The 22,087-nt window shown below is 32.3% G+C and overlaps 4 protein-coding genes across 4 annotated transcripts; 2 read left to right on the plus strand and 2 right to left on the minus strand.

Annotated features, from left to right (window-relative positions):
• Positions 441-5,227, minus strand: LOC109325703 (inactive leucine-rich repeat receptor-like serine/threonine-protein kinase At1g60630). Its single transcript, XM_019558221.1, has 3 exons — positions 5,106-5,227; positions 3,185-4,999; positions 441-1,363 (listed from the first exon to the last, which is right to left on the minus strand). The coding sequence occupies exons 2-3, from the start codon at positions 4,518-4,520 to the stop codon at positions 702-704; spliced, it is 1,998 nt and encodes a 665-aa protein (XP_019413766.1). The 5' UTR covers positions 4,521-4,999; positions 5,106-5,227; the 3' UTR covers positions 441-701.
• LOC109363475 (anti-sigma-I factor RsgI6-like) lies at positions 6,512-11,911 on the minus strand. Its single transcript, XM_019609740.1, has 7 exons — positions 11,862-11,911; positions 9,328-9,374; positions 9,017-9,236; positions 8,618-8,781; positions 8,405-8,503; positions 7,253-8,041; positions 6,512-7,062 (listed from the first exon to the last, which is right to left on the minus strand). The coding sequence occupies exons 1-7, from the start codon at positions 11,899-11,901 to the stop codon at positions 6,700-6,702; spliced, it is 1,722 nt and encodes a 573-aa protein (XP_019465285.1). The 5' UTR covers positions 11,902-11,911; the 3' UTR covers positions 6,512-6,699.
• On the plus strand, positions 17,056-19,746 carry LOC109325720 (eukaryotic translation initiation factor 4B3-like). The gene is made up of 2 exons (XM_019558241.1): positions 17,056-18,322; positions 19,400-19,746. Exons 1-2 carry the CDS (start codon positions 17,121-17,123, stop codon positions 19,437-19,439), a joined length of 1,242 nt encoding a protein of 413 aa, XP_019413786.1. The 5' UTR covers positions 17,056-17,120; the 3' UTR covers positions 19,440-19,746.
• LOC109363299 (dirigent protein 23) lies at positions 21,030-21,668 on the plus strand. Its single transcript, XM_019609513.1, has one exon. The coding sequence runs from the start codon at positions 21,080-21,082 to the stop codon at positions 21,644-21,646; it is 567 nt and encodes a 188-aa protein (XP_019465058.1). The 5' UTR covers positions 21,030-21,079; the 3' UTR covers positions 21,647-21,668.

Raw genomic sequence — 22,087 nt, forward strand, 5'->3', positions numbered from 1 at the left:
TATCCACGTGTTAATATATGATTAGTTTGGGACAGGAAATGAGATACTGTTGGGACATGTGATCCCCATCTTTCTTTCTTTTTTGACAGTGATGTCAATGTTCATCTTGACACCTCACCTTTTGCACTCTGATTAGTCTTTGTGCACGAACGTATTTGATCCCATCATAACAACTTTATTATTAAGTGTGTTTGAGTGAGAATAGTTTTAGGATAATATAACCAATCTTAATCTATAGTTTGATGTTGGGCTTTTTTCTTAAACTTAAATTTTGGTTTGGGTTTATATAGGGACAGTAATACACATGTTCATATTAAATAAGTATGTGCAGAGGAAAATTATATTTGTTAACAAAACTATCAGGTCATGGCATATTAAAGGATGCATCAAAAACATGTGTGTATTGTAGCATTAAACACCATCCAGAAAATAAAATAAAATAAAATAGAAAGCACACATCATAGAAAGAAAAAAGGACTATGCTGAGAATCTTTTGGAATGCTGAATCTTTGATGAATGTGTAAATGAATCCATTACCTCTAAACTGCACATATATACTCACAAAACAAGAGGTTAAGAATCTAGTCCTTACAGCATGAGTTTCAGTATCACCTAGTTATGCAATGCATGGAATGAATAACCAATTCATGAAAAATCAGAATGCTTAGTTTTAACTATTGACTAGTCGAAAAAATCAGCAATCATATGCTCAAGTGTTCTTCCCTTGGAATGCTTTGAACAGTATCTGACCATCTACCAGGTGAATGATCACTGCTATTAGATGAAACATGAGCTTCCCCTCTTGCATCTCTTATCATCTTTAAAACTTCTCTCATTGTAGGCCGATTCTCCGGTACTAGTGAAACACATGTCATTGCAATGTTCAAAAGAGCCTGAAGCTTCTCTTCTGATGCTTCATTTCCTGAGGCTGGGTCATCCCCTGACTCCGTCTCTTCTTCGCGCACAGACCGAACCCACCTAGGTATGTCGGAGCCATGTGCCTGAACAAGGTCTTGAAAGGGTGTTTTTCCTGTCAAAAGCTCAAGGAGAAGGACGCCGAAGCTGTATACATCAGCTGGTTGAGTGTGTGGCCTCTGAAAGCTACGGCATTCGGGCGCTCTATAGAATAAAGAAGTGGCACTAGGTTCATCCATTGAGTCAGGATTAAGGAACATAGTAATACCATAATCAGTAAGACAGGACTCAAAGTCAGAGCCGAGCAAGACATTCGAAGATTTCAGGTTTCCATGAGTTAAGCCGGGGTTTGTCTGATGGATATAGAGCATGCCGGTTGCAAGATCTTCTGCAATTTTAAGGCAGGATGTCCAGTGAAGAGGCTTTCCGCCACCGGTTGTTTTCGATCCTGCATTACAGTCATGGCAACATTTCTTCTGTCATATGACATGAAATAGCAATGTTGAAATGCACAAAATTCTCTTTACACAGCAATTGACATGACAAGATAGTTATCACTTTCATCCTATAGCCTATTAATTAGCACATATGGCATCCTTACAATGAAATCTTTATCTAAATCTCTGATTCTTCAAAGACTCAGATGTGTTTAATGCATCTTATGGTTTGATGGGGGACACAAAATATAACTTTTATGTTGTCTTATGGAGAAATTCTCATCCAATATAGAAGCCAATTTTGAAGTCAAACAAGGGTAAAAAAATTGCATAGTTTAGTCCCTCATTTTCAACAAATCAAGCACACTCAAATAAAGAAATTACAAACAATTTTTAACCACACCATGATAATACCACTTAATCCAAAAAGGAGGGGAGAAAAATAGTAAAACTCTTCATATCAAGAGACATGTTAAGTCACCCTCATATCTCAATTATAAGAGGCTAGCTAACCCATAGGCCCAGCCTCATCGGTAGGATTACCTGTCCCCAATAATGTCTTATTTCATGTCTCAAGTCAATACATATTAACACATGAATAAAAGAAAAATTTTAAAAGCAAAAAATATTAAAATGTAACATTCTGATTGACTTGAGACAAGGAATGAAACATCATTTGGAACATGTGATCTCTCATTCCCATTTCTTGATTTTTTAAATGCTCTGCAAAATAATGCAACAGTGACATATGTTTTCCCCACAAATAACCAGTTTTAACTACTACATTATTGGTATTGCATTATCTTGAAAAGATCAATGCATTTATTTCATATATCTATTATATTTTATAATATAGGAATAGCTTTTCGTGTTAGATCAGTATTGAAGTATATGGTAGTGCACCATAGCAAAAACTCATTCAACTATCTTTAATCTATAAATGGGTTGAGTGTGACAACACTAACATGGGTCCCACTTATAAATTAGTTGTCAATTTGAGAGCACACATTTTTATAAAGTCTGAAATTACATTAAACAACGTGACAAGGAAAGCAAGACCATTCATACTTATTTAATTTAACAAAATCCGTGTGAGAGTGAAAGACTCAGTGCATAGATATAATTGGATATAGGAGGAGGGGCCCTATTACCTAAACATTATGAACACAATAATACTTTTCAAACACTCAATACAACAATTATTAAAAACATCAGCTCCTAGTGCCCAGGTAGGGTCTTTCATTAAGGACTCTTAAATATTCGTCAGACTATTTTTTTCAAGACTTAGAAATCTAAACTGACCTCAAATCTTGAATAGTTCAGTTTTTGAAATCGAAACCAACCTTAGATCGACTAAATATAATACATATCATTTTATATATGAAATGATAAATGATAATGTAGATATTTTGTTAAATCATTTATATATTATATGTTTAAGAAATAGACAATCAATGATTCTTGAGAGACATATAGATGTCATTAGAATGGGTGACCATAGGGCAGTATATGGTCATTTCTTAGCCAACCTTAAATATTTATTACAATTAATTTTGAACCAAAATTCGATGCAATGAAATCCAACAATATTCAGACTTAATCATGATCATACCAGATTGGTTGGACGAGTAGGAGTATGGCTAGCCCATAATGTGCATATATAAATTGATGAAGTAAAATATTGTCCCCAATATCATATCCAGAGCCTTTAAATGCTATAACTATTTAAGTCACTCATTCCACCTTGATAATAGTTTATAAAGAAACAACATCTACAATTAAGCCCAATAATAAATATGGAAATAAGAGAATGAGAAGATGGAGATACATACCATGAATGAGAGAAAAGAGGCTGCCATTAGGGAAATAATCATAAACTAAAAGACGTTCTTCCTTAGCTTGAAAATAAGCCCTTAGTGGCACCAAATTAGTGTGTCTAAGCCTTCCAATTATCTCTATCTCTCTCTTAAACTCTTCCAACCCTGGATATGTTGCATCTTTCAACCTCTTCACTGTTACTATGAACCCTGACTCCATCACTGCCTTATATGTACTTCCCATTATACCCCTCCCCAATGTCTCTGCTGATGCCTTCAGCAAATCCTCTAAGCTGTATCTCATTTCTCTATCCCCTGCTCCTAGGAACACCAACTTCCCTACACCCTCATTCTCCCATGCAAATACCCCTTCTTTGCTTTCATTATTACCATCTCTGCCACCACCACCACCACCACCATTTCCTCCTCCACCTCTTTCTTCTCTCTCCTCCACGTCACCAATTCCTTCACTACTTCCTTTGCTTTTCTTGCAAACCCACCAACACAAAACCAAACATATTAATAACAAAACAACCCCACCAACACTTCCTCCTATTACTTTTATCAGCTTCTTACGGCTCCATGTTGTTTTACTTTTATGCCCTTCTGGTCTCATCGGATAACTGGGACTAGTAGAAGGTGGAGAAACAATGCTGCTGCTGCTTTTGCATGCTCTTTGAATCTCTTCTCCGCAGAGTCTTGGGTTTCCGTAAAACGACGATTCGTTGAACCGGAGTAATGTAGGAGTTACCGGAATCTCGCCGGAAAGTTGGTTATCCGATACATTCAGGTACCTGAGTCCGGTTTGGTTGAAACCCGGGATTGTCCCTGTGAAGAAGTTGTCTTGAAGGTAAAGTACATAGAGTCGCCGGAGTTTCAGCAGAGACGCCGGGATTTCGCCGGAGATTCTGTTTCCTGATAAGACAATAACCTTGACGCGGTGGAGGTCGGTGACGGAGGCTGGGAACTCACCGGAGAAGTTGTTATTGTTGAGAAAAAGTGACTTGAGGTTGATTAAGCCAGAGAGGTTAGGGATTTGACCTGAGAGTGAGTTTCCTTTGAAGCTGAGAACTCGAAGTTGATCTAAACGGTTTAAGATCTTTGAATCTAATGTGCCAGTTAAGTTTGAGTATTCTAGCACTAGCTTTCTGACCCTTCCGTTGAAGCAATCTTTGACTCCTAACCATGCACACACATCACTTCCTTTTTGCCATGGAAGTGTGTTTTCAACATCAATGGATGATTTCAGTGCTAGAAGTGCTTCAGAATCATCTTCTGATATAGCAGTTTCGGACAGAACACAAAGCATGAAGGTTATAACAAACACACAGAAAATAGAGGGTTTTTCCATATCTTCACTATTGAGACCTTGGAAAGACAAGTATTATTACTATTAATCTATGTTTCAATGAGATCTTTGACTTGATTGGAATTCCATATAGGAAAGAGTTAATGCATGATTGAGTAATGTGCATAAAATTAGCTGAAAATCGTTGAGAAAGATCTTTGATTTTTCTTACCAAACTTTAACACACTCTAGTCTTCACTTCAGATCTACCATTATGCTTATTCTTCTTATTCTTCTTCACTTGTGCATAATGCATAGAGAAAGGTTGAAACTTGAAACCAAAGTTGGTGAATAAAGGTGAGATTTTATTTCAGCTACTCATTTGACTCAAAACCATGAAAATGGAGACACGTTACTGTGGTGAATGTGGCTCAGCTTGGTTTCTCGAAACTCACACAATGCCAGAGTTATCACGAGGAACCATCACAGCACGCCACAAATAACCATACTTTGAGTCTCTCTATGATTTCTATATTCTTAAACTGCACCATTATACATGCAAACAAAAAGAGGCATTTATATTTTTATAATAATTTCATTAAATCATGTTGCAGAATAAAATAGAATAAACACCAATTTCATACTTACTTAGTTACTTTCTTGGGTTGCTCGCAGTCATAGATTTTAGCGGTTTTATAACATTGCTGTAGTGGGTATGTGAGATCCAATACTCTTCGTTACTTGGAACCATTACAAAGGCTAATGAAGACAAGCTATAAATAAAGGTTTCCACTTTTTTTCTTGTTCCAAAATGGGTCAAACGGAGTTGGATTTTTATCTGAAAATAACAATAGTTGTGGCAGTTAAACACATGATGCAAGTGCAGAAGATTCCAGCTAGCTACTAAACCACCTCTATAATCGATGATCCATCTGTACAATGAATGGTTTCTGAAGTAATAATTCGAGAGAGAGAAAAAAAAATGTGTGTATGTGTATTATGAGAAAGAAAGAAAGGACATAAAAGAACATGCCCCTTTTCTTCTACTCACCAAGGCAAAAGGTCCCTCTCGTCTCTCAGGAATTTGGTGAACGAATTCATGGCAAAAGCTAAGAGTAATAAATGGTATCTCACAAAAACAAGGGATGAAAAATAAAGAGGAAAAAAAACCTTGATCCCCACGTGTTGCAATTAAATGGGCAGTGGATATGTCACAGACACAAAATAAAAAGTGCAGTGGTGTTTGTTCAACTAGCCATTGATTCTTCTTGCCAGCTGTGATATTGTTTTTCCTTTTCTGTACTTTGAGGGAAGATTTTTTGTCCTAATCTTATAATGATATCATTAATTACTATCAATAAGTGATGAGGAATCAAATCATATCAAATTCAAGTTATATAAAGAAAAAATGTTGATTAGATGATAAGATGACGCTGTGTTTGTCCCTTTTTTTCATTCTTTTATGCAAAGTTTGATTGGATGCATTATTGATTAGTATAAAAAAATGAACTTGCGTGTCTGAAATTTGAGTGGAAAAAGAACTAGAGAGTGTGAAGTGCATTGGTCATGGTTTTGTGCTGCCTGTGTTTGTGTTTAGTTGACTAGAGACATTGGCCAAAAATATAGGTACCATTAAATCATAATCATAATCATAAAATATGATGTGTGTGGTCTTGGTCTTCTAGATCATAATCATAAAAATCCCTTGTGTTTTACTACAACCAAAGATGTTGAATTGCTTGGACAAGTGAGTTAAATACTGAGAAGGTTAGTGCTCTATGTTCAAGTGGGCCAGTGAGGTTAGGTGGTAGGGTCCACCTTTCTTGTGGATTGGAATTGTAATTGCATTGCCTTGCACTTGAAGCTATTTTACATGTGTAGAGGAGGGTGGATAGGAACATATAAAATAGTTTAATGGTTGATGAATGTTTGGTCTGAGCCAGTTAAGAGTTTACTTGTTGAATTGCCAAGGAACCAGAGTAAATTGACACACTTCATTGTCTTTTGATATAGCTCAACAAAACTTGTCTCAGTTCATCCCCTACACTAAGTGACATTAGAAATTTTAAATTGAGTTTTACCTCTTAAATTATCAGCAAAATTTGGTTACCAATTATGCTTCTCTGTCATCTTGAACTATTCTTATTCAAACAACTGCAATTAGTATAAGTACTCCTTTTACAGATTACATGATTAAAAATCGAAAGACTAATACGCAGAACGGCAGAAGCTATAACTACATCTAAATAGAAATTTGTAATACTTGAGTTGTTGTTTTCTCTGGTTGATCTGCTGGAAGCACTTGCACTTGCTGAGTGAAGTGGTGATCCGTGTTGGCCGGGTCGCTGATTGTGACTTCGTAATCGCCATGGAAAAGGTTTACCTCATGTGTTCCATTTTGGTTTGTAATTACTGATACTGGTTTGGAACCCCACTCGCGAAGCAATTTGTCCACAACATCCCCTCCAGGCAAGTTTTTGAAGTTCTTATCAACCAGGCAAATCCTATAGCATTCACCATTTGGTGACCATGTTGTCCACATTACAATGCCTTGTACCTTTGGGTGAGAGTGTGCTTCTCTTAAAACCTGTTCAAAGTACTCTGCCTGCAAAAATTGTATATATTAGAAAACTGTAATCACATTAATATAATGCATGCATAAATAGCTAAAATCATCATTCATTAATGTTTTATGAACAAGTACTTCAGTAAGTAAATCTTTGTTGAAGTGTCATGAAATAAGAATCTTCATGCAACGGAAAATTAAGAGTTGCTTTGATGTTATTGAACTTTACCTGCTTCGGTTGGTTTGCAACATCTAATTCAGTAATCCAAACAGGTGAACCAGTGGAGGCAAGCATATCAATGGAAGCTCTCATGTAAGGCAGGTTTGGAGTGTGAGTGAAATGAGATTCAAGACCAACCCCAATTTTAATTCCCTTAGACGTAGAATAGCTTTTGATCTGTCTGAGCTTCCGAATATACTTTGCCACATTTACTGAACTGTCTGTCTCTTCTTCGACCGTATTATACTCATTCAAGAATAAAGTGACTCTTGGATCAATTTTGTGAACCACACTGAAAACCTTGGATGAAAATTGTTGTCCAAGTTTACTTTCAAAGAATGAAAAGTGAAGGTTTTCATTAACAACATCCCATGCAATAAATTTGTCCTTGTATCTTTTTACAACAGATAGAATCCTCTTTTGAGTGGCCGACTTAAGTTGGTATGGGGAGAGTGAAGGAACCCAACTAGGTTGGTACTTAGGATCATCCCAAAATACACAGTGGCCTCTAACACCAATCTTGTGTTGCTTTGCGAACTGTAACATGGAATCAGCAACTTCATAGTTCTCTTTCCCTTGTACAACTTCAGTGAAATACCACTTCAGTTCATTTTCAAATGTGGTAACTGTGAACCTAGAAGCGAACCAGTTTTGGTATGCAGTGTTGTTCAGGATATTATGGTTTATGGCGCTTCCAAATGGAAACCCTGACCTCTTCTGTTTAATAGATATGGCCACATTTCCTACCGAACTCCCTTGTTTATGAGCTACTTTTAGTAATACATTCCTCTTGCGTGCCTGCACCCAAGTCATCACTATTATACTTATTGTACATTCATTCCTATTTCTCTTTGCCATATATCATACGACAAAGGTTATTTAAGAACCCCTCTATCTCATGAATTTTGTACAAGATGTTTTGCATACAACACTATAACTATATTCCATTGGTATCTTTGAAATTCACATATGCAATGAAGATAAAAACTCAATGTTGTTGATATATGTCTGAACTTTGAAGTTATGTAAAAAAAAATCCATGCATGATACACCCTTTACCAAATAATATCATTTGGTAAGTTCCTAATAATTTCAGTGAGAAATATGATGCCTTCAGTGAGAAATATATGCAGTACAAAACTATATATAACAAATGTTTACCTTCTCAATACTCTTAACATGATGAGACTTCCATTCCTCTTCTGTGAATGGTTGTAAGGACACATTGTCAATCCAAATATCCACACAAGTATCTTTGCTCTACACAGTTCAGCATGTTCAACAGTAAGAAAATTTAGAAAATGACTAATGACTAAGTAACTTCCATTGAAAAATAAAAACACAGGACAATTATCCAGAACCCAACAGAAGTACCTCAAAATATAGCTCAGCTGGTCCTGATGTATCTGCTGTGAAACCACCCTTAATCATAGACCAACAATGTGACTCAGCATAAGTGGCACCAGCAAGGGTATACCCTTTGCTTGTTTTGAGTGTTGCTTTTACTAGAACATTGCTCCCAGTCACTTGTATCCAACCTGCATAATTCAACCCCCAACCATAATATCAATAACAATGCAACCGCATCGGACCGCATTTGGACTGCATGAGGCCGCATCGAATTCAAAAATAGTTTTTAATCATAAAATAATTCACACTGCAATGGCTGCAATCAGCATCGCAATGACCACAATAGCAATAACAGCATAATATAACAATAAAGCTAGATTGGAAGTGTGTGAAATTTATGATATTTGAGTAATAAAAGTTTACCAGATAGAGTATAATGCATCCCCTTTTGAAGGTTAATCTTTTGTGAGACAGAATCTGAAGGTTGCTTCCTGTTATAGGCTACAACATATTTGTTGCATGATGATTCTCTCTGTTCTATTTTTGCATTTCCAAATACAGTCCAACCTTCTAGTCCATTGTTCAGTTCTGGGTTTTTGATGATTCCTCCATTATATTGAGGCTTCTGAGGTTGTTTCAAACACTGAGGTTCAAAACATGAGGACCCACCATTAGAGTCAAATTTTCAGTAATATATATTTGGAATACACTTCAAAATATGAAATGTGACTTACTTCACTTATGGCAGAGTAATCATAGGGTAAAGCTTTCACTTCAAAACCTGTCGTGGCAGGTGAGTTGACTTTTGGAATGGATGAAAGAAAAAATGAATACTTCAGATATCTTATAAATATGCTGTATGATTTTTAAACTCTCTATTTTCTTTTATTCTCCTCCGAAACTCTCTATTTTCTTTTATTCTCCTCCGAAACTTAACTGGTATATAAATTATAAGTTTTAACTAATCATCTCTCATCTAAAGTAGGAAATGACTATGTTATTATTTTAATCAAGAATAAAAGCCAAGAAAAATGTCATTAAAAATTGAGCAGGAAAAGACACTCGAGTAGAGATACTTTTATGTACTGAATATTCCACTACTCGATATAAATGCTTAAATATAAATATGACAGATTTTTTAAAAGTTCAAATTTTAGTCATTTTTAATAAAATACAAAATTATTAAACCATATTTCCCCTCATAATTTCGTTTTGAAACCTAACCTAAAAACATATATTCTCCCTCAGCTAGTTGTAGCTCATTCTGAGTGAGATTTCATATAAAAAAATTCATATGTTTCTTAGAACAATGATCTGATGTCCCAAACTCTGTCCCAGATCAATCATATTATGTCACGTTAGTTAAAAAAATTAAATATTCATACATTTATTAATTTTACTTCATTGTAATTGGTTAGGGACGTGATTGTAAATATGATTGAGGATCTCATCCATATTTCTTAAAAGCTCATATTCAAAACTCATCATCATCCATATTATATATAGGATACTTACTAAACTACCTAGTTTTTAATGATTATAGGATGATGTAATATTTTTTTTTTGTATAACTAAGTGTATTCTTAGATAAAGAATTAATCTTTTTTAATGTGTATGTCTAACTCTTTCAATAAGTTTCACTTTCATGAATCAAAAAATTTACATTTTAATCTATCTATGAATAAATTGGAACCATATATAAATTTTAATACTATTATTTGACGGGTAACTTTACATTAAATGAAAGTCCATTCATGAAGGTAACAAATAACATTTTGTAAATATTTTGACTGTTTAAAAAAGTTATCATAGTTAATAAGTTATTTACATGAATAATAATAAATACCTAGAGTTTGATAATGTCATATATGAAGATTACACTTAAAAGAAATATTACATATTATAGATGGCGTTATACTATTGTGAATCTTACTTGATTATTCTCACATGTAATATATCATTTTTAAACTTTAATAGAGTGATTTTAAAATAAAATAATAGATTATTTATCCGCGCATTATATTTTTCGTCCACATCATTATTATAAGGAATCATTGAGAATGCTTTTTTAATGAGGTAATCAATATAAATAATTTGGTTGAAGGAATCCATTGTTTAAATGAATTACAAAACAAGATGTGCATGTAATAAAATGTTGACATGAAAACACAAATTTTAAATTGAAAGAAAAGAATAATGTTTTAAAACTTCAACAACAAAAACAAAATATAGCATTTTAATATATAGTAACTGTATTCGAAAACAAAAATAAATAGATTATTATTCAATTAATTATTGTAACATTTTCTATATATATGTTCAAAAAAATGTAAAAATATATAATAAAAAAGTTAAGGATATTTGATAATATTCCACATATATGTTGTATTTTAATGTGTGCTTCAAATGGTTTATTCTTGAAAACTAATTTGCAGTTGTAAGTTTCTTATTTTGTAATTGTTTTATAGTTGTCAATATAGAAAGTTTATAATAATATAGGTTGTGATTGAAGTATGTAAATGACTAAAAATAACATATTAAATTTATTTATTTAATTATTTATTATTTATATAGTTTTTTATTAATTAATTATTATTATTAAGTGGGTATACTTATATATAAAATATATTCCCCAATAATATATTATAATGGATAGAAGATGAAAGAGTATTGGGCATTTTAATGTGAGGTAAGTAATGTAATTTGTTAACTTTTCAAAAAGTAAAATTGATTATTAGAAGTTATTATTGCTTTGTGAAAGCTAGATTGTAAAGCTATAATTTCCTTTTAAAAAATTGTAAGCTCCATTCAATTTTTTCCACCAAGTGACTCTGATAGTTTATCGACTAAATGGTAAATTTAATTTTATGAAGATAATATCATGTAGTAATTTAATTTTACATAGATAACAGGAGGTAAATTAGAAATATAAATATTAGGGTATGAAATATGTCCAATAATTTTGGAATATATGAAAATTATATATTGGTATAATATATAGCATTTAACATATTTTGTGATTTTAACTTATTTTTCTTTGTTTAATTTTAACCGTGCATCACACTTTGGTGATAAACTAATTATGCATAGAAAATATAAAAATACGATCTAACATTGGTACAAGTTGAAAGATTATAGTCTTTGGGTGATTGGTGACGGAAACATATCTATTATCTCAAAAAATATATCACTTAAAGTGTTATTTTAAATAATTTATCATGAAAATACTCAATTATTATGTTTTTAAGCACGAGACAATGAGACGAACCTGTGAAAAGAATAACACAAAGAAGAAGGAAGGGGCTCATAATATGAGCCATTGATACAGCTGAGATTCTGAATTTGTGATTGAAGGAGAAGAAAAAATTATATATATAGGGTGGAAGAGCTCGTAGAGATGTTGACAGGGCAGGAATAAGATTTTATTCATAAGGTGGACCAAACCATGATTTTATAAGCATGCTTATATGCTCTCAAGTACGGATTCGTCAAACACCATCATGTGTCGGTGTCCGACACGTATCTAACACGGATACGCTCAGATTTGCGAAAGATATGTATCCATAGAGTATTCAAAAATTAAAAAAATAAAATAAAATAAATAAATATTAAGACACGTATCTGATTCGTTTTCAATAAAATATAGGATATATGGATTCGTTTTCAGTAAAGTGTAGGATATATAGATTCGTTTCCAATATAACAGGATAAGATAGATTCGTTTTCAATAAAATAGGATAAGATAGATTCGTTTCGAATAAAACATAATAACATAGATCCGTTTTCATTAAAATATGATAAAATATATTTGTTATGGAAGGCAATGATTTTAGGATAGATTTGTTTTCATTAAAATAGAATAAGATAGATTTGTTATGGATGGCACTGATTTTAAATTTCCATTATATATTTTACTTTGGATATTTTGATTTACACTTATAATTTTATCATATTTTATGTGTTTTTATTATTTTATACGCGTGTCCCTGAACATATCGTATCCTATATTTTGGAAAAGATACGTGTCGACATATCGAATACGTATCGTACCCGACACGCGTATCAGTATCCGTGTTTCATAGCTTATATGTATGCAATAAGTAGAGTGTCAAAATTATACATAATTTATACATATCTTAGAAAATTAATTTCATTAAAAATCGTTTATTAAAGTTAATATATTTTAGTGGATATAATTAAATGGATAATTTTAATATTAAATAATTTTAAATTCATTCATTATATTCAATATATATAAAACAATTTAAATAAATATCCAATTCAACCCAAAAAAATATTAATTCAGGATTAATAATATCCATTTCAGAAATAATAACAAAAACAACACAATACATCAGCAAAACAATGACATTCTAAGTTAGAAAATGTATTTTATTATAGTAAGTTATTCATAATTTTTGAAGTTTACAAGTGAATTTAAATTATATTTTTCATAAAATATATTAAATATATTATCTTCCATTTTGATTATTTTATTTATAACTACACTATCTATCTTACTTATCGTGCCTTGATTTTCAGTTGAGTTTCAATTACACAACATGTTTGGAGTTGCCAAAATATTTTTTACGATTAAAGTATAGAAATTTTTTTAAACTAGGTTTTAAGAATATAATGGTCTTTTAATTTGAAAACTGAATTTGTGAGTCAATTATAAACTCAGTAATGTGTTTGTTCTAATATTAAATAATTTTAAATTCATTCATTATATTCGATATATATATAAAATAATTTAAATGAATATCCAATTCAACCCAAAAAAATATTAATTCAGGATTAATAATATCCATTTCAGAAATAATAACAAAAACAACACAATACATCAGCAAAACAATGACATTCTAAGTTAGAAAATGTATTTTATTATAGTAAGTTATTCATAATTTTTGAAGTTTACAAGTAAATTTAAATTATATTTTTCATAAAATATATTAAATATATTATCTTCCATTTTGATTATTTTATTTATAACTACACTATCTATCTTACTTATCGTGCCTTGATTTACAGTTGAGTTTCAATTACACAACATGTTTGGAGTTGCCAAAATATTTTTTACGATTAAAGTGTAGAAATTTTTCTAAACTAGGTTTTAAGAATATAATGGTCTTTTAATTTGAAAACTGAATTTGTGAGTCAATTATAGACTCAATTCTAATATTAAATAATTTTAAATTCATTCATTATATTCAATATATATATATATAACAATTTAAATGAATATCCAATTCAACCTAAAAAAATATTAATTCAGGATTAGTAATACCATTATAGAAATAATAACAAAAACAACACAATACATCAGCACAATAATGACATTCTGAGTTAAAAAATGTATTTTATTATAGTAAGCTATTCATAATTTTTGAAGTTTACAAGTGAATTTAAATTATATTTTTCATAAAATATATTAAATATATTATCTTTCATAAAATATATTAAATAAATTATTTTATTTATAACTACACTATCTATCTTACTTATGTGTCTTGATTTTCAGTTGAGTTTCAATTACACATCATGTTTGGAGTTGCCATAATATTTTTTACGATTAAAGTGTAGAAATTTTTTTAAACTCAATTTTAAGAATATAATGGTCTTTTAATTTGAAAACTGAATTTGGGAGTCAGTTATAGACTCAGTAATGTGTTTGTTCTAGGTGATATTATCACTAAATAAGATGGATTGTAGGATATTTTAAAACTATGTTTGGTTACTTAATTAATTATTGAAAGAAGCCAAATTTATTTATTTATTTTATTTTTATCTCTCACAATTCATCATCTTGTTTCCCTGTGATAGAAAATCAAGAATTTGTAGTTATTAGGTATTAAATTTATTGTTGCTTGTTATGTTTTAATGTAGGAGCATAAGAAAATATTTAGTGAAGTGAAAATATTTAGTGAAGTGAAAATATTTATTTGTCTTTTTATTTATTTATTACTAAATTAAAGAAAATATTAATTCTTTTATTTATTTATTTTAGTAAAATTGTAAAGGTTTGGTTTGATTTTTGTGTAATTGGATGATCAAACCAAACACAAAGATATTGTTCGGTTTGGTTTGATTCTTCAATTTTTCCGAATTTTTTAACAAAATCATGCATCAATTGAAATTTCAAAATATATTCTATGAGGTATTGTTTGTACATAAGAGAAAAACATAACTATTATTATTATTATCAGAAAATATAAATCATAAATAGATGAGTAAACAATTTGAAATTTATAATTATTTGATAGTAACATATATAATAATTATGTAGTCTAGGAAATATAAAACACATGATCACAATAATATATAACAATACAATTCATGATTAATAACATGTATAATATATAACAATTTATAGTATATGTTAGTTTCAAACCTAATTCTACAAAAGTTAAATATAGGTTCCAAAACATGAAAACAAGGGGCAAGTAACACATATAACAATTTATTAAGCAATAACAAAGATTTCTAATTTTCAAAACTATGAGTGGAACTTAAAAAATCTATTAATATATTAACTATATAATAAAAAAAGTCATCCCACATTATTCATTGTCATATGTCAATTTCTCATTTATTTTTTCCTCCAAAATGGTTTCACCTCCTTTCTAAGTATATTCTCACACTATATATTTTTCTTCCTTATTATAATATATATTAACTATATAATAGAAAAAGGTTTTCACACATCATCCATCAACACATTTGCTTACCTTCTCTTAAGTTCATGCCAAAATAATGTTAATATCAATTTTTCTATTCATTTAACGTCACTTATATTATGTTCGATGAAATGCCAAAGTGAATTACATTATTGCACACATTCATGAATCCTTTGTTTATCATATTGTATGGATTGGTAGAACAAATACTTCAGCATTTATGTGCTTCTACCAATGTACTTCTATTTGCAAATTGAAAAATTTAGTAAACTAAGTGAAATTGGTTATCAATTAAAAATATTTTTCTTAGGTTCTATTTTGTTGTCATGGTATGATATAATGTTCCATTTAAAGATGAGAGAACATTAAAGTATAAAACTCAATGGGGGTTATTAAATATCACCCATATGTGTTGAGTAAGATAAATACAATGTACTTTTCAAAATGTTATTGATACTTCTATATACTAATTTTCCCTTCCACAAGCAGTGTCTATAGAATCTCAAACTCTAAGGTCCTGAAACTAGATTCTATGTTGAGTCAGATGCTAATATTGTGTGATGATCTTCTCACACATTATATATTGTGGCGACCCGATTTTCCGTTGGAAGACTGGCTCTACGACTTAGAAAGATGTGAACTCGATTTCTACCTCCCCTAATTGATTTGGAGTCACCACTACGTTTTTGTGGTTAAAACGTAGAAAACTCTCGTTTATATCCAATTTGGATAATATAGTATTTGAAAGAGATTATGAGCTCGGGAGTCGATTACGGATCAGGAAAAGTATTAGCACCCCGTCCGCTTGTATTATAATGGTACCCTCGCTAATCACATGAACTTTTATACCCTTAAAAATTGTTCATTTAAAATTCAATTAGTAAAGCAAAATATTTTATTTTTTATACTTGTGTCTGATAAGAGTTTATCTTGTTCCTACGTATCCCTAAGTACAATAGGGAAATCAATACTACATAGTTTTGGTTCGAAAATTGGTTGGTTAGTTTGGTTGATTGTTATTGATTTGAAAATGTCGATTCGGTTATTGATAGACTTGATGGAGTTGATTTTATGGATTTTTTGAAATATTTAGGATATGATTGTTTTAATTCAATGGAACTAATAACTTGGAGATGATGCTAGTCGTAGATCTTCTCATCGTTTTCAGAGAAGTTAGAAACAACTCGAACCATAACCTTATTATAAAAATTCCATAACATTGTCATATTTAGTGTATAATTATATATTATTATCAGTTATAAAACTAAAAGACCCCATTCACGACTTTCTCCAAAGTCGTGGACCCCATCCACGACGACTTTCCCCAAAATCGTGGATCTCATATACGACTTCCCTAAAAATACACTACTTTCGTAAATATTTTAAAACATATACCTAACGTGTGATAGTGTAGTCAAACTATACTATCCACATAGATTTTTCTGACTAAATGTGGATCTCTCTTTTCACATTTCCTTTTTATATTTTGTAATAAATAAAAGATTTTTTTTTTAAATTAATCTTCTTTAAATAAATAAACCAATAATAATATTAAATTACATATTATATTGTTAAAATTTAATTATAATCGTATAATCACATAGAAAATAATAAAAATTAGAAACTCACAAAAAAGAGAGAGTGAATTGATACATATTATTATTATTATATTAAATAAAACAGAAAGATAATTTTGCAGCGTTGATTACGTTATATAGATAGATAGAGTGTTCCTAACCGTATATAAATATCTCCGGCGGCGCCGCTGTTTCTGCATTCTCTTCTTTCTTTCTTCTTCTTCTTTTTCTTCTTCTTCTTTTTCTTCTTCTTCTTTTTCTTCTTCTTGATTCATGGCTGCTACTGTTTCTGCTTGGTCCAAACCTGGTGCTTGGGCTCTCGATTCTGAGGAACATGAATCTGAACTTCTTCAACCCCAACCTGTTCAACCTGCTGTCTCTGATTTCCCATCCCTCGCCGCCGCCGCCGCCACCAAACCCAAGAAGAAGAAGAAGCCTCAGACTCTCTCTTTGGCTGAGTTCACTGCCAAGCCTGATGAGGATCTGAATATATTGTCACTCCCCACTGCTCCGAGGGAGAGAACTGCTGAGGAGATTGAACGCGACCGTACTCGCCTTGGCGGTGGTTTCAGATCCTACGGCGACCGTGGTGGAAGGAATTCTGGTCCTGGCGGTGATGATGGTTCTAATTCTCGGTGGGGCTCATCTAGGGTTTCTGATGAATCGAGGAGAAGTGGTTCGTTTGGGTCTAGGGATTTGAATCGTGATTCGGCTCCTTCGAGGGCTGATGAGATTGATAATTGGGCTTCTGTTAAGAAATCGAGTATTGGGAATGGGTTTGAGAGGAGAGAAAGGGAAAGAGGAGGTTTTTTCGATTCTCAATCACGTGCTGATGAATCTGATAGGTGGGTTTCGAATAAGAGCGTTATGGAGGGGCGGAGATTTGGTTCTAATGGTGGTGGGTTTGAAAGAGAGAGGAAGATAGGGTTTGGTTTCAGTGGTGGTGCGGATTCGGATAATTGGAACAAGAAAAAGGTTGAATCAAACGTTGGAATTGAAAGTGGTAATGGTAGTGGTGGGTTTGAAAGGGAAAGAAAAGTAGGGTTTGGTGCCAGTGGTGCAGCTGATTCGGATAACTGGAACAAGAAAAAGGTTGAATCCAACGGTGGAAGTGAAAGACCTGGGAGTGGTAGTGGTGGTGGTGGAAGGCCTAGACTTGTTTTGCAACCTAGGTCCATTTCGGCGAGCAATCAAAGCAGCCCAGATAGTGATTCTGGGAATGTGGTAAAGCCTAAGGGTCCGAATCCATTCGGAGAGGCGAAACCAAGGGAGCAGGTTTTGGCGGAGAAAGGACAGGATTGGAAGAAGATTGATCAACAGCTTGAGAGCGTGAAGATTAAGGAGACTGTGGAAAAAAGTGATGGTGGGTTTGGGAAGAAGGATTTTGGTTCTGGCAATGGACGTGCTACTTCGCCCGAAGATCGAACTGAGAAGAGTTGGAGGAAGATCCTGCTTGCTGATCCTCGTCCGAGAAGGTTTGTTGTCACTTGTCAGCAATAACAGTAATGGATATAGAACTAATTTAGTAGTCCTATAACAGCTTTTGGTAGATTTGTCAATGATAACAATTATCCTATACTTGGTATACTTTATAAAGTGAACAGCACATGAAATTGAAAATATAGAACATTTTGGTTCCAGTAACATGGTTGGAACCAAAGAGATGAGAAAATATCCTCTTCCATCTTGTTTTGTTTGCATGCCAATTGCTACATGTATACTGCACATCTTGATTGCCTTGGTTAGTTATTTGATGCATGATTGTGTTCCCTGTATGCTAATTAAAAGCTTTGAAATTAGAATGTTTTGGAATTACAACTAGGTTCTTTAGGCTTCTTTTGAGTTTTGGCAATGGTAGAACTATAGGCTAAAGAAAGAAGAAAAGATGTATAACAGTTAATTCTCTTGTTTTGATGTGGTCATCAGCATTGCTTTGCCATTTCCACATGATGTTTCACTTTTGCTTTGTCTTCTAATTTGTTTCCTCGTGAGTTAAATTCAGCTCTGTATGTGTATTATATCACTACTTTAACTGACGCTATCGAGGAAATAAGATAATTATAGCTTGCCCATGTGCGATGTCATCATTCGATTAATTGATTTGTACTTTTTTGCTGGTAGAATCCTTTCAGAATATGTTTTTCTATCAAATGTAATTTATCATACCACTTTTTTTTAAAGTTATTTTCAACATTCCCTTACGGGCTTCTCTTGTATTGTTGTAACCTTAGCTTAGGTTTCTGCTACATTTGATTTTGCAGCATTGCCTTGGTAGTGCTAGGTTAGAACATTTCTTGGTTAATGATGACCTTCTATCCTTTTTATATTCTTCATACCAATATATTTTTTACTTTTTGTGCACAACAATTATGCTATCTTTCCTGTAATGGCAAGAATGTTAGTAAGAATTTTGTATCATTTAGCCAGATTGATATTTGATTGTTGGGAAGATCTTAGCTTTATCCAAGTGGTAGAGTTTCTGTCAGTGACTAATTGTTTTTTCTGTTTAGGCCTAGTTTTAGCATGGTTGACCTGTTTACATTTGAATGCAGTGTGGAAAAAGTGGAGGATCAGCATGTTGAAGAAAACTGAGGAGTTGTCAATTAGTTTTGTCCTGCAGATTGGTGAGAATTGGAAATGAACATTTTGAGATCAAACTTATTTATGTTTTTATTGTGAGACAGTGTAGTGGAACAGTTAAAAGACAATTTTGGTAGGTATCTTAGTTTTTTTTATGGCTCTTTGTGTAGCCAAATGTGACCATAATTATCTCTTTATTTTTCACCCTTCGTAATCTGTATACACACACTTCTATTGGTGGTTAACTGTTCTTTATTTTTAAAACATTTGTTGTTTTTGTTCAACTCCATAATATTAGTGTGTACACCACTGCTTAGATATTATGATTTTCCCTTCAATGATTAAAGCATTCTGATTCTTCCTCAAGGTTGCTTACTTTAATGGATGTCATGCTGATGTAACAAACAACTTCAAGATTGAGTGTCATATGTTCTCACTTTAAGATTTTCTTACTCGAAGTTCAATTTTCTAAGTAATTTTTAGGCAAGAATGTCTTTGATGATAAAAGTTCATTATAGGTGGCTAGGAAAAGCCTTTGTTACCTTAAATATTTGTCCTATGGAACTGAATGAACAAAAATAAGTTGCTATATAATTTGATTCCGTTCAATTCATTAGTTTACAATAACAAAGTGAAAAAAAGTTTAAAACCCATAGAACATAACTCCTTCAAAATAAAAATTGATCAAACTTTTATATCTTTGTTTACAACCTCCCTTCCTAAACAATTTCTCCCTCACCACATGTCATTCTTTAGGGGTCTTAATAATGAGTGTATATTATGTCTTACACTTTATACATTTGATTGTAAAATATATATTTAAGTTAAAATTTTAATAATTAAATGTTTTCAAATCAATCGAAGCAACTAGCACATGAAGCGATAGAAATTATGTGACCAAAGATGTGCTTCCCTTAAGATGGGGATCACCTGTCTCTAACCATGTCTCATTCTCTATCCCAAGTCAATAACATATTAACACGTGAATAAATAAAAAAATTATAAACAAAAAAGTTATAAAAAGTAGCACTCTAATTGGTTCGGGATAGAGATTAAGATACCGTTTGGACCAGGTGATCTATCTCCATTTTTTCTTTTCAGGCATTGCTGTGAAATATTCACTAATGGCAAACATAATAATCAATGTTACGTGTAAATTGTAGTAAGTGAAATATATCATTTACCTCACCAAAAAATATATATCATTTACACTTTGCAGGACACTATTTTTTGTAAATTGTAGCCAGTGAAAGAAAATAATAATGATAATGAAATTTTGTTTAGCTTTCAACCACTATCAACACTATTGTTGATGTAACGTGACACAATTCAAAACAACCATTTTATCAAGTAAAAGCAGCTAAACTGCCATTCCTGGAAGAAATTAGGTAACAAGTGGACCCCTTTGATACTGAAAAATCAAAAATGTTGTTAAACCACTTTTCTGAATTGAATATTTGTTGAGGAAAAAAATGACAAAATTTCCATGCCCGAATCCAACATTTAGAAAAAAAGGTACACCGACTCCTCAAGAGAAATAAAGAAAGAATCAAAAGAAGCATGACTCATACCGAGACCTATTATATAAACAAGTAATATCACTTGGACATAATGCAAAGCCATAACTCTTAAGTGTGTAACAAATATCAAAGATGTCAAAGCAAATGGTGATGATGATACTTGTAATAAGTGCAATAGCAGAATGGACTCAAAGTTTGAAATTGAATGCAGGGAATTGGGGTGCAAGTTTTGAAGTTGAAACCAAGAAGGAGACAGTCACAAACCTTCAATTCTACTTCCATGACACGTTAAGTGGCAAGAACCCAAGTGCAGTTCAGGTGGCACAACCAATTGACAAAAATAGATCATTCTCCACCTTGTTTGGTGAAATCACGATGGCTGATGACCCATTAACCGAAACTCCCGACCCAAAATCAAAGTTGTTGGGTCGGGCACAAGGGTTATACGCGTCATCATGCCAACAAGAGTTGGGGTTGATGATGGCGTTGAGCTACTCCTTCATAGATGGTCCTTACAATGGAAGCTCCTTCACCATTTTGGGAAAGAACTCCGCCATGAACCCAGTCCGTGAGATGCCAATTGTGGGTGGCACTGGCCTCTTCCGTCTGGCTCGTGGCTATGCTCTCGCTAAGACCAATTGGTTTGATCCTACCACCGGTGATGCTATTGTTGGCTACAATGTCACCCTCTTTCATTAAACTCATTTATGTTAACTATGATCCACCATTTGATCATACATCTCATATATGATCCACCAATAAAACAAACCCCAATTTACTAGCTTCCTTATATTTAGTTTTTGTTTTCTCTTTTCTACTGTCATCATGTAGTCTCCTCTTGTCACCATCTTATCATATAATATATAGTTGGTTTGATTCATCAATTAAACAAACCTCCATTATTTTTTCTTTCTTTTTCGTTTGTTCTTAAACACTTGGCTAGAGATAAGCATAATTCCAAGGATAGTTTTCATAGTTCTTGTAATATGAGTATAATTGACCAACACAATTTTGTTAAACTGAGCATCAAACGACATTTTCCAATAATTTAAAGTAGCAGCAATGTTTAATTTGAATGGTTGGATGGAAAAATAGAAACATCAAAGGTACAGGGCAAAACCAAACAGCAAAATAAATGAG

This window comes from Lupinus angustifolius, chromosome LG13 (genome assembly GCF_001865875.1).
Source record: "Lupinus angustifolius cultivar Tanjil chromosome LG13, LupAngTanjil_v1.0, whole genome shotgun sequence".
NCBI classification, from domain to species: domain Eukaryota; kingdom Viridiplantae; phylum Streptophyta; class Magnoliopsida; order Fabales; family Fabaceae; genus Lupinus; species Lupinus angustifolius.

Excerpts from the sequence above, each read along its gene's own strand:
- LOC109325703 (XM_019558221.1), bottom strand. The coding sequence starts at position 4,520 with ATGGAAAAACCCTCTATTTTCTGTGTGTTTGTTATAACCTTCATGCTT. Across the intron at positions 1,364-3,184 it reads CCTCTTTTCTCTCATTCATG|GATCGAAAACAACCGGTGGC; the intron begins GTATGTATCTCC and ends ACTGTAATGCAG.
- LOC109363475 (XM_019609740.1), bottom strand. The coding sequence starts at position 11,901 with ATGAGCCCCTTCCTTCTTCTTTGTGTTATTCTTTTCACAG. Across the intron at positions 9,375-11,861 it reads TTGTGTTATTCTTTTCACAG|GTTTTGAAGTGAAAGCTTTA; the intron begins GTTCGTCTCATT and ends CTGCCACGACAG. Across the intron at positions 7,063-7,252 it reads TTGCAAACCAACCGAAGCAG|GCAGAGTACTTTGAACAGGT; the intron begins GTAAAGTTCAAT and ends CAATTTTTGCAG.
- LOC109363299 (XM_019609513.1), top strand. The coding sequence starts at position 21,080 with ATGTCAAAGCAAATGGTGATGATGATACTTGTAATAAGTGCAATAGCA.
- LOC109325720 (XM_019558241.1), top strand. The coding sequence starts at position 17,121 with ATGGCTGCTACTGTTTCTGCTTGGTCCAAACCTGGTGCTTGGGCTCTC. Across the intron at positions 18,323-19,399 it reads GCTGATCCTCGTCCGAGAAG|TGTGGAAAAAGTGGAGGATC; the intron begins GTTTGTTGTCAC and ends ATTTGAATGCAG.